Genomic DNA, 17,867 nt, shown 5'->3' with positions numbered 1-17,867 from the left:
GTTTATTCCCCCCCACACACACACACACACACTGTTCCTCAGACGTTCTTGTCAACTGCTGGAAATGGCCCACCTTGATTATCACTACAAAAGGTTTTCTCCCCCCCCCGCTCTCCTGCTGGTAATAGCTCATCTTAAGTGATCACTCTCCTTACAGTGTGTATGGTAACACCCATTGTTTCATGTTCAGTGTGTATATAAATCTCCCCACTGTATTTTCCACTGAATGCATCCGATGAAGTGAGCTGTAGCTCATGAAAGCTCATGCTCAAATAAATTGGTTAGTCTCTAAGGTGCCACAAGTCCTCCTTTTCTTTTTGTGAATACAGACTAACATGGCTGCTACTCTGGAATCTCGTACCTAACAGCCTAAATTTGGCCTCTAGGACCTCTCTCCTATCCTTCCCTATGTCACTGGTACCTACATGTACCATGACCACCGGCTCCTCCCCAGCACTACACATAAGTCTGTCTTGATGTTTCGAGAGATCCGCAACCTTTGCACCTGGCAGGCAAGTCACCATACGGTTCTCCCGGTCATTGCAAACCCAGCTCTCTATGTTTCTAATGATTGAATCTCCCATTACTAACACCTGTCTCTTCCTAATAACTGGAGTTCCCTCCCGCTGGGAGGTATCCTCATCTGGAAGGAGGGTCGCAACTATGGGATCGTTTCACTCTGCTCCAGTTGGATGTTCTCCTTCTCTGAGATTTTCATCCTCCTCAACAGCACAGAGGCTGTCAGACTGGGGGTGGGACAGTTCTGCTGTGTCCCGGAAAGTCTCATCTATTTACCTCTCTGTCCCCCTTAGCACCTCCAGTTCAGTCACTCTGGTCTCCAAAACCCGTACACGGTCTCTGAGGACCAAGATCTCCTTGCACTGAATGCACACATATGCCACCCACCCATAAGGCAGGAAATCACACATGCTGATGTTGTCAGATGTTCGGCTGTGTGTTTGGGTTCTTTCTGTGTGCTAGACTGGCTCTGGCCAGATAGCCCATACAGCAGGCTCCGGTTGAACTTCCCAATAAGATCATAAACTTTGTTTAGTAGTGAAGGCATCTGGCTAGGTTATTGCTGATGAAGAACGGTGCTAATGCCCCAGTGCAATGGTTGCAGGTACACTAACACAGGTATGCCCATAACAACGAACCAGCTCAGGCAGTGGTGGGATTTTCCACTGCCTTAGGCCAGACAAAGGGTTAAGGCAAGGTATTCCAAAATTTATAGACTGAGACAAACAAACAACTTGAGATAAACTTACATATCCCCTTATGCATTTCCTGACATTTTTGTTACCTCCCCTTGTACTTTCCTCCCAATGTTTCAGACAAAACATCTCTATTCATCACTTCTGTCAAACCATTTTATCGTGTGCGAGGTTGGGGTGTTCTTGTGCTGGCCTGCTGGAATGCTAGCAATACCGGTGCCGAGTTTGTGTCCCGGACATCGACTTGCAGGCAAACAACAGCTTTTGACAGGGCCTGACAGTTGCTCAGAGCATAACTTGTACTTACTCTGGTTCAGGCCTCAGGCTTTGCACCAGGCCCATGCCTCAGGCTCTCTCTTTCTACTACAGATGTATTCAGTGCAATTAACTGGATAGCCCCCCAGTCTGTTGCTGGTCGTCTGCCTGTGTTCTCTTTTTACTCCTGCAGTGGGTTCTTTTGTTGCTGTTTTCTTTTCTTAGTAGGGAGGGTTTATTACCTTAAGTGTAAAGAATGGTAATGAAGTATGTCTAGCCCCTCATTCTCAACTCCCTCACAAAACTCCTGTTAGCTGCTCCTGGTTGCTGTCTCCTCTGGTGGCTTAGGAGTGGGCTTTTGAAACCTCTGTTCTTCCTGAGTAACCCTGCTGCCTGGTTAAGGGTTGATGGGTGCTAAAGAGCTTGGGGATCAAAGCCTCATTAAGAAGCTCTCAGTCTTGCCTAGCAGGCCATGAGGCTCAGCACACAGTCCCCCAGACAAACAGACCACATTATGACAATAAGTTACAAGCAAAGTAAAATTACAACACACATTCTAGAGTCTAGACTTAATTAACAAGGTACTCGCACGCCTTGGAAGAGTGCTGCTCACCCAAAATCTCTGCAGCTAGGCTGGCTGGAACACCCCTTTCCTGAGACAAGCATGCTGTCAGTTTGCCTCCATGGTGAAGAATTCATTATGTCCCTTGGCCTCCCTATATACGCCCAAACAATCCTTTGTCTGCATTAAAAAAACAGGACACCCTCTGCCTGCTGTTTGTTTCATCGTCCTGATTTCCTTTCTTGTAGATTTCACAAGCTCTTGATTAGTGCCAAGCATAATATGCAAATAGTCTCAAAGTGCAAGGTAGATGATACACACACGGCCAGACAAGGAGACAGCTCTCTGTTACCTCAGAGGTGTTCCTTTCAGACAGGAAGAATGTGACTTCCTGACGACCAGCCCTAACTCCAAGAACATAATTTCCAATATAGGTAACTCCTTAAATATTATCTGCACACACATTTCACCACCTGAGTGACTGGTTCCTGGCACAGACCTCACATGCTGCCCTTCAGTGAATTATTATGCATAGATCTGACCCAGGGGATTCTCTGTAAAACCCTATGCACCTGTTGGCACCAAAAGTTCCCTGGGACACAAGCCCCCTAATGGAGACACAATTCAAGTCTCTAGGCACAGCCAAGTTCTTCTGCTAGACAATGAAAGTCATGCTGGTCGTATTCATTGTGAGAAAGGAGAAAAAGCCGTGGGGTGTGGAGCCCTTCTCTTTCCAGGCATTCTATGCAGGTGTTCTTGATTTGCTCCAGGATTCTTGACTCACTGAAGTTTCTCTTTCTTCTGTTATTGTACAGGTCCACATCCACCTTGGAGCGCACAAAATAAACCTTCTTTCCCATTCGTTGGATCTCCTGGGCGAGGTTGGCATGGAGGGTTGTAAAGTTGTCAGAGGAGAAGATGAGGAACACATCAGACTTGCTCAATTCGATGTCCCTGTCCAGTGAAAACTTCCCCAGGATGATTCCTGGCATGTCCCATATCGTTACGTTTGGGTGTTTGGGATGCTGATAAGACTTCCTCTTCTTTGTTGTCTCAATCACCCCAGTCCGGGCAGCATTGTCATCTTCATCTTGCAGGCCCCGAATTGCGTTGATGAAGGAGGACTTCCCACAGCCTGTCTCTCCCAGGAGAGCAATATTAAGCCCAGTGCTTGGTAGTGACTCATGAGAACCAGAAACTGAGTCTGAAAGGTCTCCTGTTCCAGAAGCAGCCCCTAGTTCTTCACCACCATCTTGAGAGAGATTGGTGCTGTCTCCGTCAGGACATAGGAGTCGTTCCTTGGGCTCCAGCAGACAGTCTTCAAAAAGGAGGAGAAATATTTTGGTTACTCTTTGCTTTAAAGTTACTGGTTGAATACTAAACTCTCTGCACAAGCTACAGCCTTCAGCATCGTTCTCTGGGGGCTAGAGGTGAGTTGCAGCAAACTATGAAACAGTCTGTTAAAGGAGTTTGATAACAACACCTTCCCGATCCCCCACAAAAGCACAGTTTCCACTAACTCGGGAAGTCTTGGGCTCACAGGGTCAGATCCCAGGCTCTTTGCTCTGCTCTGGTTGCATCAAGGAGTCACAAAACTGCCCTCATTGGGCAGCTGAAGATACCCCCAAGTTTTGTGGAGCTACCGTTGGTGGCTCTATGCCACCCCACTCCCAACACCCTGATGGACAAGCCTCTTAGAGTGTGCCCAGGGCATCAGATGTGCATTGCCGTGATCTGGCTATCCTCAACCAGCATAACAACCCCTTGGGGTCAGTTAGCAGAGAACATAAATTAGGACAGCCTTAGGGCATTTAGTTGCCACAGGGTTCAGGGAACACAAATATGGCATATAGTCACTTTTGCCCCCATCTCGGGTTCTGTGCCAAGCACTGCTTGGCTGTACCTTTGGATTGGGCAATTAATTACAAAACACTGGGCCCAGATGATGTAACATGTAATTTATCACTCATCTTTTGCTGCTGGAGTGATATAAAAGGGTTTAAGTGTCACTGATCAGGTCCACTGAAATCACATGCAGTTAACCTTGTTTATGAGGGCTTCGCTACAGGTCAGCCCAGACTTGCAAAAGACTTTGCAGTCTCTTCACGTTCATAAAGCCATGAACAAGGCCAGGTTTGCCTGAAGAGTTGCAAAGCCTTTTACAAGTCTTTATGAGCCATGGACCACTGTCACGGATCAGCTTGCAGGACTGGGGCCATATATTTCCAGAATTAGGGCCATATTATAGAGAGACAGTGCCAGAGGGCTTCCAATCTATTTAATGTGTCCTTTAATTATCTAGAAGAAGGGAGGAAACTGCATGTTATTTAAATTCACAGGCCATTCTAACTCAATGTTGAGCTGCAAACACCGATGAGGACATAGGAATAATGCAGTGTGACCTAGAGAAATTAAAAACATGTGCTGGTCTATGAAAATGCACAGGAATATTGGTGGGGAACTAACACACCATGAACTGTGCTGCCTTCCAGCTAGCTGGACAATGGATAGGTGTAAAATAATATTTCAAATAAAAGGGACATTTCTTGCAATGTTTATGTGTCCCAACTTGCCGGAATCCTGATGTCTGTAATTCAAGAAGGATGTTGATAAGGGGGTGAGAGAAGAGCCACAAGAATGATTCTGTGTGGGCAACAAATATTGGATAACGGGCTTTTCAGTCAAGCAGAGGAAGGTCTGACACAATCCAACAGCTGGGAGTTGAAGCTAGACAGATTCAGACTGGAAATAAGGCATCAGTGTTTAACAGCGAGGGAATTAACCAATGGAATAATTTACTCGGGGTCATAGTAGATTCTCCATCACTGACAAGTTTTAAATCAAAATGCCTCAATGCATCTTTGAACTAGCTTTTCTTCTTGCACCCAAACACACCTTCTTCCATACAGAATTATTTTACCTTCTTCTCTGGGATTCAGTGTCCCCCTTTCATGGTCCCCTGCTTCAGACCTACTCTGGATGATTCCATGGCTTTGAGGTCTTGGATTTTCATTCCTGGCTGGCCTCTAGAAAAGATTCATATTTGAAGAGGAAGAAAATTGGTTATTGTTAGGAACCAAAGAATATTTCCAAGGCTATGTCTACACTTCACAGCTTTTAGCAACAAGGCTTTGTCAACACAGCAGTGTAGCCGCTGTTTGTTGGCACTTTCGCTGACTAAATACTTCTACCCTCCACGAGCGGCGTTCGCTTTGTTGGCAGGGTCTTTCGCAGGGAGTTTTGTTGCTCAATTGCAAGTGTAGACATACCCTAATAGTAATACCTAGAAGAGCAGGTCCCCTCAAGCTGTTTACCCTTAGCCACTGGGTACATCTATACTGCGGTTTAAAGCCTGTGGCAGTGAGTCTCGGCGCCCGAGTCTACGGCACTAAAAACAGCAGTGTAGATGTTGAGGTCAGACTTCTTCACAAATCAGTTGTCCTCCTGGGTGGTGTTACTGGGGCTCTGGAACAGGGCCCATCACACATACACAAACAAAGAAGGAAATACAAATGGTCTGGAGAGTTACCTGGAGGCAGTCATCAGGGGGGTGTGGGGCTGTGGTGCATACTCCTGACTTCTGGGTTTCCCAGGGTCTAAATGGCTGCAGATTCTTGAGTGACTGCAGCAGGGAAGGATAGCGGCTCTTAAGGATAATATATATTAGTGGTGGAATGGTAACACAAAGCAGAAGAAGCCAGAGCCATGATGAGTGGGCATTCTCAGGAGCTGTAAGAGACAAAAATAATTGCAAGAGATGCCTAAAAACACAACTGAGAGAGGGGAAATTTCAAAATCCTTCCCTTTGAAATACGCAAGGAGCTCTGCAGCATCTTCATATCATAGAATATAATAGCCAGACTGGCAAATGGAAATATCGCTTCCCGTTCCCGCACCCATCCAGCCTCTCCACTCTCCCCTCCCATTCCTCCCCACACTTAGCCTCCATGCCCTCCTCATCCCACTCCCCCACCCTGCCTGGCCCCCCGTTCCCACATCACCCACCTCCCCCACCCTTCCCTCCCATTCCCTTGTCACCCAGCCCTCATCCATCTTACTCAGCCGCCCTCCCCTCCCATTTTCCCTCCTTGCCTAGCCCCACTCCTCTCTCACACCATCCCCCCAACCCTCCTCTTCCAGTTCCATCTGGTCTCCGCATTGTGCATCCCCATCAAACCCTCCATTCCCCAGCCCCCACCTCCAGTGCCATTTACAGCTCTACAAGATCCCTGTGCCTACACTGAGCTGTCCAGGTCTTTTCCCTGAGTAGTTATGGCTAGTTCAGAACCCAGTGATACGTCTGAGTTGATCAAATGGTCCTGGCTACCAAGCTTTGGGATTTTGCTGCATTCTGAAAGTGGAGCCCTACCTTTCTCCACGGTCACTCTCATTCGCATGGAAAACCTGCCCAGTTCCGGCTTGACGTGGCAGGTGTAGAAACCCTTGTCCTCCAGCCGGACGTTCTTGAGTCTCAGGGACGCATTTCCCTCGTGGAATCTCTCCGGATACAGCTGGGTCCGGCCCCGGTAAGCCTCATCCTGTGTTTCCAGCTGGTCCAGCTGAGAAAAATAGCTGTGAACCAGGAGATCTGATCCCTTCTTCCAGGTGATGTTCAATAGTTGAAGGTTTGACACAGGTCCGAAGGAGCAGTTCATGATGACGTCCTCCCCTTGCTGAGCGCTGATGGTCTCCTCTACTTGAATCTCCCCTTAGAGAGAAGAAAATTGGGATTATTCATCCCAGCTCCACCCACACTTTTTGCCAAATATTTTTGTTTAATTTTTCAGAAAACTTCCACCAACAAAACACACAAAGAACCTTACTCATCACACACACAACAGCCCATAAACAGATTTTGCATAATCTAAGAAGAATTCACAGCATATTATTTCTCTGTCAATATTTTCTCTAGGGAAAAATATGTTCTTCACCCATGTTCCTCCACCCCAAAATTTACTACTATAAAAATGTGTACAACAACCATGCCAGCCACCCCACCATTGGGATATCAGTGGGGATGGGACCTCGACACTTTCAGTGCCAAAAACATAAGTTTCTACTGCATGAGCTAAAAGAGTAACTCCTTTACCTGGCAGCAGTAGTTGGTTGTTCTCATTTTACGTGGAACAGGCACTAGAGGGGGGATAAAGACACTGTGGGATAGTGTGACCTACACTTGTGTGGAAAGGCAGAGTTTCACAGAGTTTAAGGGAGATCATCTAGTCTAATCTCCTGTATAGCACAGACCATTAAATTCCACCTAATTACCCCCATATTGAGCCCAGTTACTCTAATTAGACTAACACGTTTCAGTTCTCATGCAGAGAGCAGGAGAGCCAATTATTTTCTCCGCCGGCACAACTGGAGATGTGCAAGGTGCCTCCAAATACCCAGGGAGTGGTCCAGCACTACACCTCCTCTTGCAATGGGCGGTGTCTAACAGGCACAACTGGTGTTGATTTATGCAGCACCATCAATGATTTATGCCACAACTTTTCCCAGAGGAGAATTATACAGCCTCTGACACAGCCATGTAATCATAGTGCCCGGGGCCGTGACAGGGCGAGTCCGCACTGGAGAATGGAAGCTCGTCAGATGCTAGGAAAGTGCACAAGAATCACCATCATACTTATCACTGAGAGTGGCATCGTTCTAGAAGTTGAGTTCAGTTCAGAGTTGACATAGCAGCAGTACGATCCCTCATCCTGCATGCGGACACTATGGAGTTGTAAGGATGCATTTCCTTCAGGGAATCGCTCTGGGAAAAGCCGTGTGCGGCCCTTGTAATCTTTGTCCTGTTTATATAGTTGGTCCATCCCCCAGTAGTATTTGTGGACCAGCAGACCTGGTCCGTTGTCTCTTTCCTTCTTCCAGGTGACAATCAAGCGCTGAAATTTCACCCCAGATATGAAAGGGAAGGTGCAGTTCAGGATGACGTTCTCTCCATACTGAGCAGTGACGGGTGACTGAGCTCCAGCAACCCCTTAAAGGCAAGCAAAGGTGCCAGAATCTTTTAACTTCAGCCTGTTTCCCCTCTCTCTCCCCAGATATTTGTACAGGTTCTTTGAAAAACCTACCACACAGGTGAAAGGTCTGTTCCATTTCCTACAGAGACACGGTGGTTACATAGTTCATTATTAATAAATAATATATTGTTAAAAATCACAATACAATATTCCTCTGTTCTAAATACCAGTTGTTAGTTGGACCTCAGCTGCTGAGTAGATTAGTGGATCTGGTCAAAAATGTCTCTCCCTCCCCCTATGGAAATATTCTATAAAAAACAAGGAAAAATAGTTTCCACCAAAATTTTCAACTGATGCCTCATCGAGTCCTGGACATGGTGCATCATGGAAGATGTAGTCCAGCTAGGGAGCTTGGCCCATACAGGAAAATGAGGACGTGAGGACAACAACTCCTATGAGGCATCACAAAGCATTTTCAGCCAAAAACCAGAAACGTTTCGGGTTTTAGACATTCAGTTTTTCTAAAACCAAAATGCAAAATTCTGTTCTTTGCTTTCTGAAATCTGGAAAAATCAAAAAGCTTTGGGTGAAAATGTTTTGTTCAAAAATTTTCATAGAGGGGAAAAAATGTTTTTTTGTTTGTTTGTTTTTGCTTTTTTGACTAGTCCTTAGTATACTTAAGAAGTCACACTGGAGATTTTTACAATTAATGCATTGTTATTGATCCAATTTAAGCCTTTTCAAGGTGCCCAGATACCACAGTAGTGGGCATCTTGTAAATACTTAAGTTAAACTCCTTTGGAATGGTTAGTTATTCTTCTGTATTGTATTTAATCTCCCTGAAAAGGCCATTTTATCTTTCAGTTGTGACAAAACCAGCAGAGTAATTTCTGCAGCACTATCATCAAAGATAAGGACTGACTTCAGGATAGGAAGGAGGCACATGGCAAGAAAGCTGTGGGTGTGCGTGAGCGTGTGTGTGTGTATAAAGAAGACTATATTAATCTCTTAAGAGATGCAGAAGAGCAAAGCAGGAAATACGTACCACCGAGAGTCCACAATGTAACCAAGCGAATCAACCAGCGGGGCTCCCACCTCATCATGCTGCAGACAGGCTGGCATCTGCAAGAGAGAGAGTAAGAGGTTCTGTCCAAAGCACCATTAACTTCAGAATTGTAACCCCAAGATCTGATTCCCCTTTCTCTCACCCGGGAGGTGGTGGAGCTCCCCATAAAAATCAGCAAAACCTGTTCAGTCCATGGGATGGACTGAGAGTGGAGGAGGGCTGTGTGATGAACCAGGCTATTGTCTGTAGGACCCCTGTCTTATGGAAGGTGTATAGTGACTGAGGCAGGGGATGTCAGAAAGAGAAAAGCTGGCACCCTGGTTGAGGAACCTGCATGCCAATGCTGGAGAAGTGGATTCTATCCCTGCCACTGTCCCAGAGCTGATCAGGGAAATGCAGTTTCCATCCTGCAGGAAATTGCAAGTTCTGAAAAGTTTTGATTCAGACACCACAGGATGTTAAAATTAAGAAGTGAAAAAAATGAAAAAAGTCAAGCACACTGGAAAACCTAATCCCAACTACACATATACACTGATGGGGTCTAAATTAGCTGGTACTACTCAAGAAAGGGATCTGGGAGTCACTGTGGACAGTTCTCTGAAAACATCCACTCAATGGGCAGCGGCAGTCAAAAAAGGGAACAGAATGTTGGGAATCATTAAGAAAGGGACAGATAATAAGACAGAAGATATCGTATTGCCTCTATATAAATCCATGGTACGCCCACAGCTTGAACACTGCATGCAGATGTGGTCGCCCCATCTCCAAAAAGATCTATTGGAATTGGAAAAGGTTCAGAAAAGGGCAACAAAAATGATTAGGGGGATGGAATGAGGAGAGATTAATAAGACTGGGACAGTTCAGCTTAGAAAAGAGATGGCTAAGGGGAGATATGACAGAGGTCTATAAAATCATGACTGGTGCAGAGAAAGTAGATAAGGCAGTGTTGTTTACTCCTTCTCATTACACAAGAACTTGGGGTCACCAAATGAAAGTAATAGGCAGCAGGTTTAAAACAAACAAAAGGAAGTATTTCTTCACACAACGCACAGTCAACCTGTGGAGCTCACTGCCAGAGGATATTGTGAAGCCCAAGACTATAACAGGGTTCAAAAAAGAGCTAGATAAGTTCATGGAGGATAGGTCCATCAGTGGCTATTAGCCAGGATGGGCAGGGACAGAATTTGGGAATAGGCGACAGGGGTCACTTGATGATTTCCTGTTCTGTTCATTCCCTCTGAGGCACCTGGCATTGGCCACTGTGGGAAGACAGGACACTAGGCCAGATGGACCTTTGGTCTGACCCAGTCTGGCCACTTTTATGTTCTTATGCCAGATTGGCTCAAACCCACAGCTCATCTAGTCCAGTGCCCTGTCCCTAACAGAGACTCTCACCAGACGTTTCAGAGGAAGCTGCACGAAACCCACAGCTGTGGATGGTCTGCCCGACTTGTGCAGTCTCATGCTAATCTTTTATAACTCGAGATTGGTGTAAGCATGTGGTTCAGTCTCACTTCCAAAATGTTTGTTAGCATTAAGTCCTCTAACTTTGGATCTCCCTGTTATGCAGATAACCGTCCAATCCCTCTTCAGATCTTGTCCAGGTCCTGGGCTCAACCACATCATGTGGCAGGGATTTCCACAAGTTCACTGTTCCATGAAAAAGTACATCCTTTAGTCAGTTTTGAACATGCTGCCTTTTCATTTCTTTTTTCCTCTGGTTATTTATTAGCAGAGCCAATAAATTGTTACAAAAGCATTCATATAACTAATGTCACAGCCCTGAAAAGACAAGGTTTGGTGTACTTACAAGACCTGGCCTTCAGAAAACAGTAAAACTAGGATGGTGGCCAAGCAGTAAGGTAGCAGTTTAACACTTCTTCACTCCCTCCTTAGTATTCAAAGAATGTCGGCCCAACTTGCAGGCTGGGGGCCTCTCTCCTGGGGAGCAGGGACTCTGAAAATGATTTAGGGGTCATGGTGGATAATCAGCTGAATGTGGGTTCCCAATGTGACTGTGTGACCAAAACAGCTGATGTAATCCTGGGATGATTAACAAGGGAATCTCAAGCAGGAGCAGGGAGGAGATTTTTCCTCTGGATTTGGCCCTGTTGCCATACTGTGGGCGTACCATAGAATCATAGAAGATCAGGGTTGGAAGGGACCTCAGGAGGTCATCTAGTCCAACCCCCTGCTCAAAGCAGGACCAACCCCAACTAAATCATCCCAGCCAGAGCTGTGTCAAGCCGGGCCTTAAACACCTCTAAGGATGGAGATTCCACCACCTCCCTAGGGAACCCATTCCAGTGCTTCACCACCCTCCTAGTGAAAAAGTTTTTCCTAATATCCAACCTCAACCTCCCCCACTGCAACTTGAGACCATTGCTCCTTGTTCTGTCATCAGCTACCACTGAGAACAGTCAAGATCCATCCTCTTTGGAACCCCCTTTCAGGTAGTTGAAAGCAGTTATCAAATCCCCCCTCATTCTTCTCTTCCATAGACTAAACAATCCCAGTTCCCTCAGCCTCTCTTCATAAGCCATGTGCTTCGGCCCCATAATCATTTTTGTTGCCCTCTGCTGGACTCTCCAATTTTTCCACATCCTTCTTGTAGTGTGGGGCCCAAAACTGGACACAGTACTCCAGAGGAGGCCTCACCAATGCCGAATAGAGGGGAATGATCACGTCCCTTGATCTGCTGGCAATGCCCCTACTTATAAAAATGCTGTTAGCCTTCTTGGACTGCAGACTTATATCCAGCTTCTCATCCACTGTAACCCCTAGGTCCTTTTCTGCAGAACTGCTGCCGAGCCATTCGGTCCCTAGTCTGTAGCGGTGCATGGGATTCTTCCGTCCTAAGTGCAGGACTCTGCACTTGTCCTTGTTGAACCTCATCAGATTTCTTTTGGCCCAATCCTCCAATTTGTCTAGGGCCCTCTGTATCCTATCCCTACCCTCCAGCATATCTACCTCTCCTCCCAGTTTAGTGTCATCTGCAAACTTGCTGAGGGTGCAATCCACACCATCCTCCAGATCATTTATGAAGATATTGAACAAAACCAGCCCCAGGACCGACCCTTGGGGCACTCCACTTGATACCGGCTGCCAACTAGACATGGAGCCATTGATCACTACCCGTTGAGCCCGACAATCTAGCCAGCTTTCTGTCCACCTTATAGTCCATTCATCCAGCCCATACTTCTTTAGCTTGCCGGCAAGAATACTGTGGGAGACCTTGCCTGTTATCCCATGGCAACTCATTTTGCTTAAGAGTAAACTGTTCTGTGCTTAAATAGCACCCAGCACAATGGGGCTCTGGTCTGAGACTAGGGAATTGTGGTGCTACCGTAATACATAGCAATAATAACATATGCCCCCTAGTCTTGGGCCATGATTGGGGTGCCTGGATGCTACCGTAATACACCTAATAAATAGCAATAGTAATGCACAGCACTGAGCACAATGGGGTCTTGCGCCAGGGCTGGGGTACTTGTGTGTTACCGTGATACACCTAATGAATAGTAATCATAATGTATCGTGCCGAGCACCTTGGGGTCCTGGGCCTGGATGGGGTTCCAGGGCGCTGCCATAGTACACCTAATAAATAGCAATCAGAATGTACCACACCGAGAAAAGTGGGGTCCTGGGTTGAGACTGGGGCTCCTAGGCACTGAAGTCGTTATCAGCAGCATCATGAGTCATCAATAAGACAGAGGCGAGCAGAGCTGGAATACTGACCGCAGAGAGTCCACTGCACTCTCGTCATGGAGCAGCCTGCGTCTGCCAGTGAAGGCAGGACAGTCTGTGAAGAGCTGGCTCCTGCCCCAGGCGATCCGCTGAACATCAGGAACGAAGGCACAGGGCGCGATTCCCCTCTCGCTCACCCCCGTAGCGCTCAGGCGTAACTCCGGGCTGGTTCCAATCTCTCATATCCTATGTAATTTAATAGCCAGGAAAGCAAAGGGGTTGCAGACGTATTTGGCAGGGTGCTGTGGAAACGCCTTTAAAAAATGCAGACCTGGTTTCTCATTGATGCTCACACCCCTTTCCCTGGTGTAAATGACATTGAATGCAATTCCGTAGCAGGAATCCAATTCTCTCCGGCATCCCAGGGGAAGCCGAAATGAAGCACCAGCCCTCTAGAGCAGACTACTGTACCCCTTTTAGCAGGGGTTCTCAAATTGGGGTTGGGACCCCTGAGGGGGGTCACTAGGTTATTTCATGGGGGGTCATGAGCTGTCAGCCTTCACCCCCAAACCCAGCTTTGCCTCCAGCATTTATAATGTGTTTAAAAAGTGGTTTTAATTTACAAGGAGGGTTGCACTCAGAGGTTTGTTATGTAAAGGGGGTCACCAGTATAAAAATTTGAGAACCACTTCCTTCCAGGAGTCTGATTTGTCTTGTGTACCCCCAAGTTTCCCCTCACTTAAAAATGACCTGCTGACAAAATCAGACATAAAAAGACCAAAGTGTCACAACAGCCACACTATTACTGGCAAATTGCTTCCTTTCTCGTAGTTAGCATATAATTATAAAATAAATCGATTGGGATATAAATATTGTCCTTACATTTCAGTGGACAGTATATAGAGCAGTGTAAACACATCATGGTCTGTATGAAATTTTAGTTTGCACTGACTTCGCCAGGGTTTTTTATGTAGCCTGTTGTAAACCGAGGCAAATATCTAGCTGAGTTAATGTACCCCCGGAAGACCTCTGGTTACCCCCAGGGATACACGTACCCCTGCTTGAGAACCACTGGTCTAGAGAAAGGGGATCGTTTTCTATTACAAATAGAAAATGGAGGGGGGGAGGATGTTTCTGTGCTGGGAACTGAGGGCTTGTGCCTCTCCCAGAGAACGTGTCCTCCCGATCAGACCGGAGAGCCTCCCCCATGGCCACATGCTGCCCAGCGTCCTGCATCGAGTGGCCTGACCCTGGCTAACTCGATGGCTCGTGTGGAGCGTTAGGAGCAGAGCCCAGCTCAGGACACCTAAAATGGCAGTTCGTCAGCAGCTGCTACAGTGCCTCTTTGGCCTTCAAACAACCAGCTGCTGACAAAACAAGGCCCAAAGCCAAGAAAGGCCACTTACCGGCTTCCCTCCCAGGTGCCCCGACTCTGCAAAGAGCTTACAGAGTGATTTGTGTTCGGTTTCCCATCGCTCTCATGGCCTCTCTCCCACCATCACCGAACAGGGTGAATGATCTGGAAAGTGAAAGCAACCGGCAGGTTTTTTTTTCTCCTGTTTCACTTTGAAAGCAGTGAGCAAACAGCCCAGTTCCAGAGCTGCCGGCTCCCCAGCCGACGAGCCGGGAAGCCGACCCGCACCAAGAATCCTGAACGTCACAGACGGTGGGAGATTAGGGGCAGGTCTGCACTAGAAATGGACATCGGCGTGGCTGCAGCACCCCCTCGCACATCTGGGGAGACGCTCTAAGCCAACGGGAGAGAGCTCTCCCCGTCAGCTTCGTAACTCCACCTCCGTGAGAGACACTCTCCCATCCACATGCAGCTGTCTACACTGCAGGTGTGTGGATTTGTCACACACACACACCCCCAACCCCCCTGAGTGACACAGTAAGTGTGTAGTGCAGCCCTGGCCAAAGAGCTGAAGGTGACGCTGCCAAATTTCCTGGGAGGACGCTCTTTGACTCTTGCCAGAGGGTTTACACATGCCCTAATGGGGTCCCCTGGCAGAGAGCTGGGTTAGCATGCCCCAGGCCAGTGCTAGGGGGCGCTGTGCTGCAGGGGGCAGGGACTCTCCCCTGGCACTCAGGGCTGGCCCCGATGCCCCAGCAGGGTGCTAGGGGTCACCAACCTCCTTTCTGTGGTGTTTCCAGAGAATCATGGCCATGTCGGGCTGAATGGGATCATGACGTCCAGCCCCCTGCGCCAAGGCAGGACCAAGTAAACCCAGACCTGCCCTGACTGGGTTTCGTCCAGCCCCAGCAGGGCTAGATGACCTTGCTAGATGTGTCATTTGTGGGTTGCAGTGGGTGGCCAGGAGAGGTGGCAGGGAATTGTCACTCTTAGCTGACCAGTTGGGCACTTGTGTGCTCCCCACCTTCTTGCCATGGCTTTAGCTCTCTCTGGAGTAAGGCCAGATAGGGGTAGTCCCCTAGTCCTGGGGGACTGACGGGGAGATGCTCATGAACTCCCTCCTGAGGGGTCACGGTTTCAAAACCCCATGAAGCTGTTTGGGGAATTGGATAATATCCAAATAAACAAGAACCAGGAGTAAACATTTCAAAAGTGCCTTAGGAGCTAAGGGCTGGATTTTCAAAGGTATTTAGGTGCCAGAGGATGCAGAAAGGCACCTAGTGGAGTTTTGGGAAGTGCTCCAGCAGGGTAGCCACCCAACTCCCATTGGTTTCCAACCCCTCTTTGCATCTTTAGATACCTAAATAGCTATGGAAATATAGCCCTCAGTCACTTATGAAAATAGAACTTTGGTGCCTAAGTCCCTTAGGCTTTGCTATGACCTGAGTTAAACAGTCTCCATTATCTACGTGCTCTCTCTGAGATGTCTCCATTTTATCCAGTTCCTGGGAAAGTCTTTGGGAGTGTGGATTCCCTTTAGTAGACCATCAGTGCATCTGGCTCCTCCGTTGCTGCACCTGAGAGGCTGGTTGTGGGTGTTCCCAATAAGGCAGCCCTCCCCAGAAACCTTCTGGAAAGGATTGCAGAGAACCTTCATGAAAGTTTCCTCGAGATCTCCATGGAGGATTCCTGGGCCATCCCTGTGCACATAAACATCCTTTTTGGGAGAGAACCCTCTGCGTAGTTGGGGCGGCCACTGGGAATCAGCTACACACTGCACCTCACTTTTCCTTCATATTAAACATAAAATATAAGAGCATGTAACCCCTACAGTTTCATTGGAATTGCATCCCCACAAGAGGTGCCTTCCCTGGCATCACACCTGACCACGATGCTGTTCTGGGAATGGCTGGACTGCTCTGGGGTTAAAAGTAGCTCCTGGCTCTCAGGAAGAATGGATCCCCTGCTCGCCTGCCTTCCATTCTCCTCCTCCTGCTCTTTGTCCACAGTGTCCTCCTCGTTGTTGCCTGAGGTAGAATCATAGAATATCACAGTTGGAAGGGACCTCAGGAGGTCATCTAGTCCAACCCCCTACCCAGAGCAGGACCAATCCCCAACTAAATCATCCCAGCCAGGGCTTTGTCAAGCCTGACCTTAAAAACTTCTAAGGAAGGGGATTCCACCACCTCCCTAGGTAACACATTCCAGTGTTTCACCACCCTCCTAGTGAAAAAGTTTTTCCTAATATCCAACCTAAATCTTCCCCACTGCAACTTGAGAGCATTACTCCTTGTCCTGTCATCTGCTATCACTGAAAATAGTCTAGATCCATCCTCCCGGTTTTGTTCAATATCTTCATAAATGATCTGGAGGATGGTGTGGATTGCACTCTCAGCAAATTTGCGGATGATACTAAACTGGGAGGAGTGGTAGATACGCTGGAGGGGAGGGATAGGATACAGAAGGACCTAGACAAATTAGAGGATTGGGCCAAAAGAAATCTGATGAGGTTCAATAAGGATAAGTGCAGGGTCCTGCACTTAGGACAGAAGAACCCAATGCACAGCTACAGACTAGGGACCGAATGGCTAGGCAGCAGTTCTGCGGAAAAGGACCTAGGGGTGACAGTGGACGAGAAGCTGGATATGAGTCAGCAGTGTGCCCTTGTTGCCAAGAAGGCCAATGGCATTTTGGGATGTATAAGTAGGGGCATAGCGAGCAGATCGAGGGACGTGATCATTCCCCTCTATTCGACATTGGTGAGGCCTCATCTGGAGTACTGTGTCCAGTTTTGGGCCCCACACTTCAAGAAGGATGTGGATAAATTGGAGAGAGTCCAGCGAAGGGCAACAAAAATGATTAGGGGACTGGAACACATGAGTTATGAGGAGAGGCTGAGGGAGCTGGGATTGTTTAGCCTGCAGAAGAGAAGAATGAGGGGGGATTTGATAGCTGCTTTCAACTACCTGAAAGGGGGTTCCAAAGAGGATGGCTCTAGACTGTTCTCAATGGTAGCAGATGACAGAACGAGGAGTAATGGTCTCAAGTTGCAGTGGGGGAGGTTTAGATTGGATATTAGGAAAAACTTTTTCACTAAGAGGGTGGTGAAACACTGGAATGCGTTACCTAGGGAGGTGGTAGAATCTCCTTCCTTAGAGGTTTTTAAGGTCAGGCTTGACAAAGCCCTGGCTGGGATGATTTAACTGGGAATTGGTCCTGCTTTGAGCAGGGGGTTGGACTAGATGACCTTCTGGGGTCCCTTCCAACCCTGATATTCTATGATTCTATGATTCTATGAATGGGGCAGGTGACAGTGTGGAGAGGAAAGGGGATAGGGTGGGAGGAAGGGAAAGGGGGAAGGAATGGGGGAGTGGGATGGGGCAGGGGGAAGAGAAGCGGGAGGGGATGGAGGAGTGGGAGAGGGGCAGGGAGAGGAGAAGGGGATGACTGTGAGTGCCACCGCTGGGGAAGCGTTAGCTCCTCGCTTCTGTGCGTCCGAGCCAGAGGTGAAGGAACAAATATGGACACCGTGTAGAATCAAGCACGTGGGTTTATTACGCACAGCGCTGACGGAGAGTCACCTCGCTTATTAGGCTCAGAGACACCGCCAAACAATTGATTACAATGGATTATATGGATTTTCCATGGGCGGAGGGAAATGACGGGGTAGGCAGTCCCAAACCCCTGGGTAGGTCTAGCAGCAAGAGAAGATAAGCACAGTGGCCAATGGTCTAAAAGGTTACATAATGTCTCCGCCCATGGT

General features: G+C 47.7%; 1 protein-coding gene across 1 annotated transcript; it reads right to left on the bottom strand.

Annotated features, from left to right (window-relative positions):
- Nucleotides 1–1,276: 1,276 nt before the first annotated feature.
- On the bottom strand, nt 1,277–10,959 carry LOC311512154 (uncharacterized protein). Its single transcript, XM_084613212.1, has 7 exons — nt 10,874–10,959; nt 9,043–9,119; nt 7,661–8,014; nt 6,401–6,739; nt 5,561–5,760; nt 4,952–5,057; nt 1,277–3,349 (listed from the first exon to the last, which is right to left on the bottom strand). Exons 2-7 carry the CDS (start codon nt 9,098–9,100, stop codon nt 2,664–2,666), a joined length of 1,743 nt encoding a protein of 580 aa, XP_084469338.1. The 5' UTR covers nt 9,101–9,119; nt 10,874–10,959; the 3' UTR covers nt 1,277–2,663.
- Nucleotides 10,960–17,867: the final 6,908 nt, after the last annotated feature.

The sequence above is a fragment of the Lepidochelys olivacea genome (assembly GCF_965140295.1).
Source record: "Lepidochelys olivacea isolate rLepOli2 genome assembly, chromosome: 24".
Classification (NCBI taxonomy): Eukaryota; Metazoa; Chordata; order Testudines; family Cheloniidae; genus Lepidochelys; species Lepidochelys olivacea.
The sequence above is the reverse complement of the archived record's forward strand: the minus strand, read 5'-3'. Positions and strand labels throughout refer to the sequence as shown.

Coding starts and splice junctions, on each gene's coding strand:
- LOC311512154 (XM_084613212.1), bottom strand. CDS start 9,100: ATGATGAGGTGGGAGCCCCGCTGGTTGATTCGCTTGGTTACATTGTGG. Junction 8,015..9,042: donor TACATTGTGGACTCTCGGTG/GTACGTATTTCC, acceptor CTTGCCTTTAAG/GGGTTGCTGGAGCTCAGTCA. Junction 3,350..4,951: donor ACTGAATCCCAGAGAAGAAG/GTAAAATAATTC, acceptor TCCTTTTTGAAG/ACTGTCTGCTGGAGCCCAAG.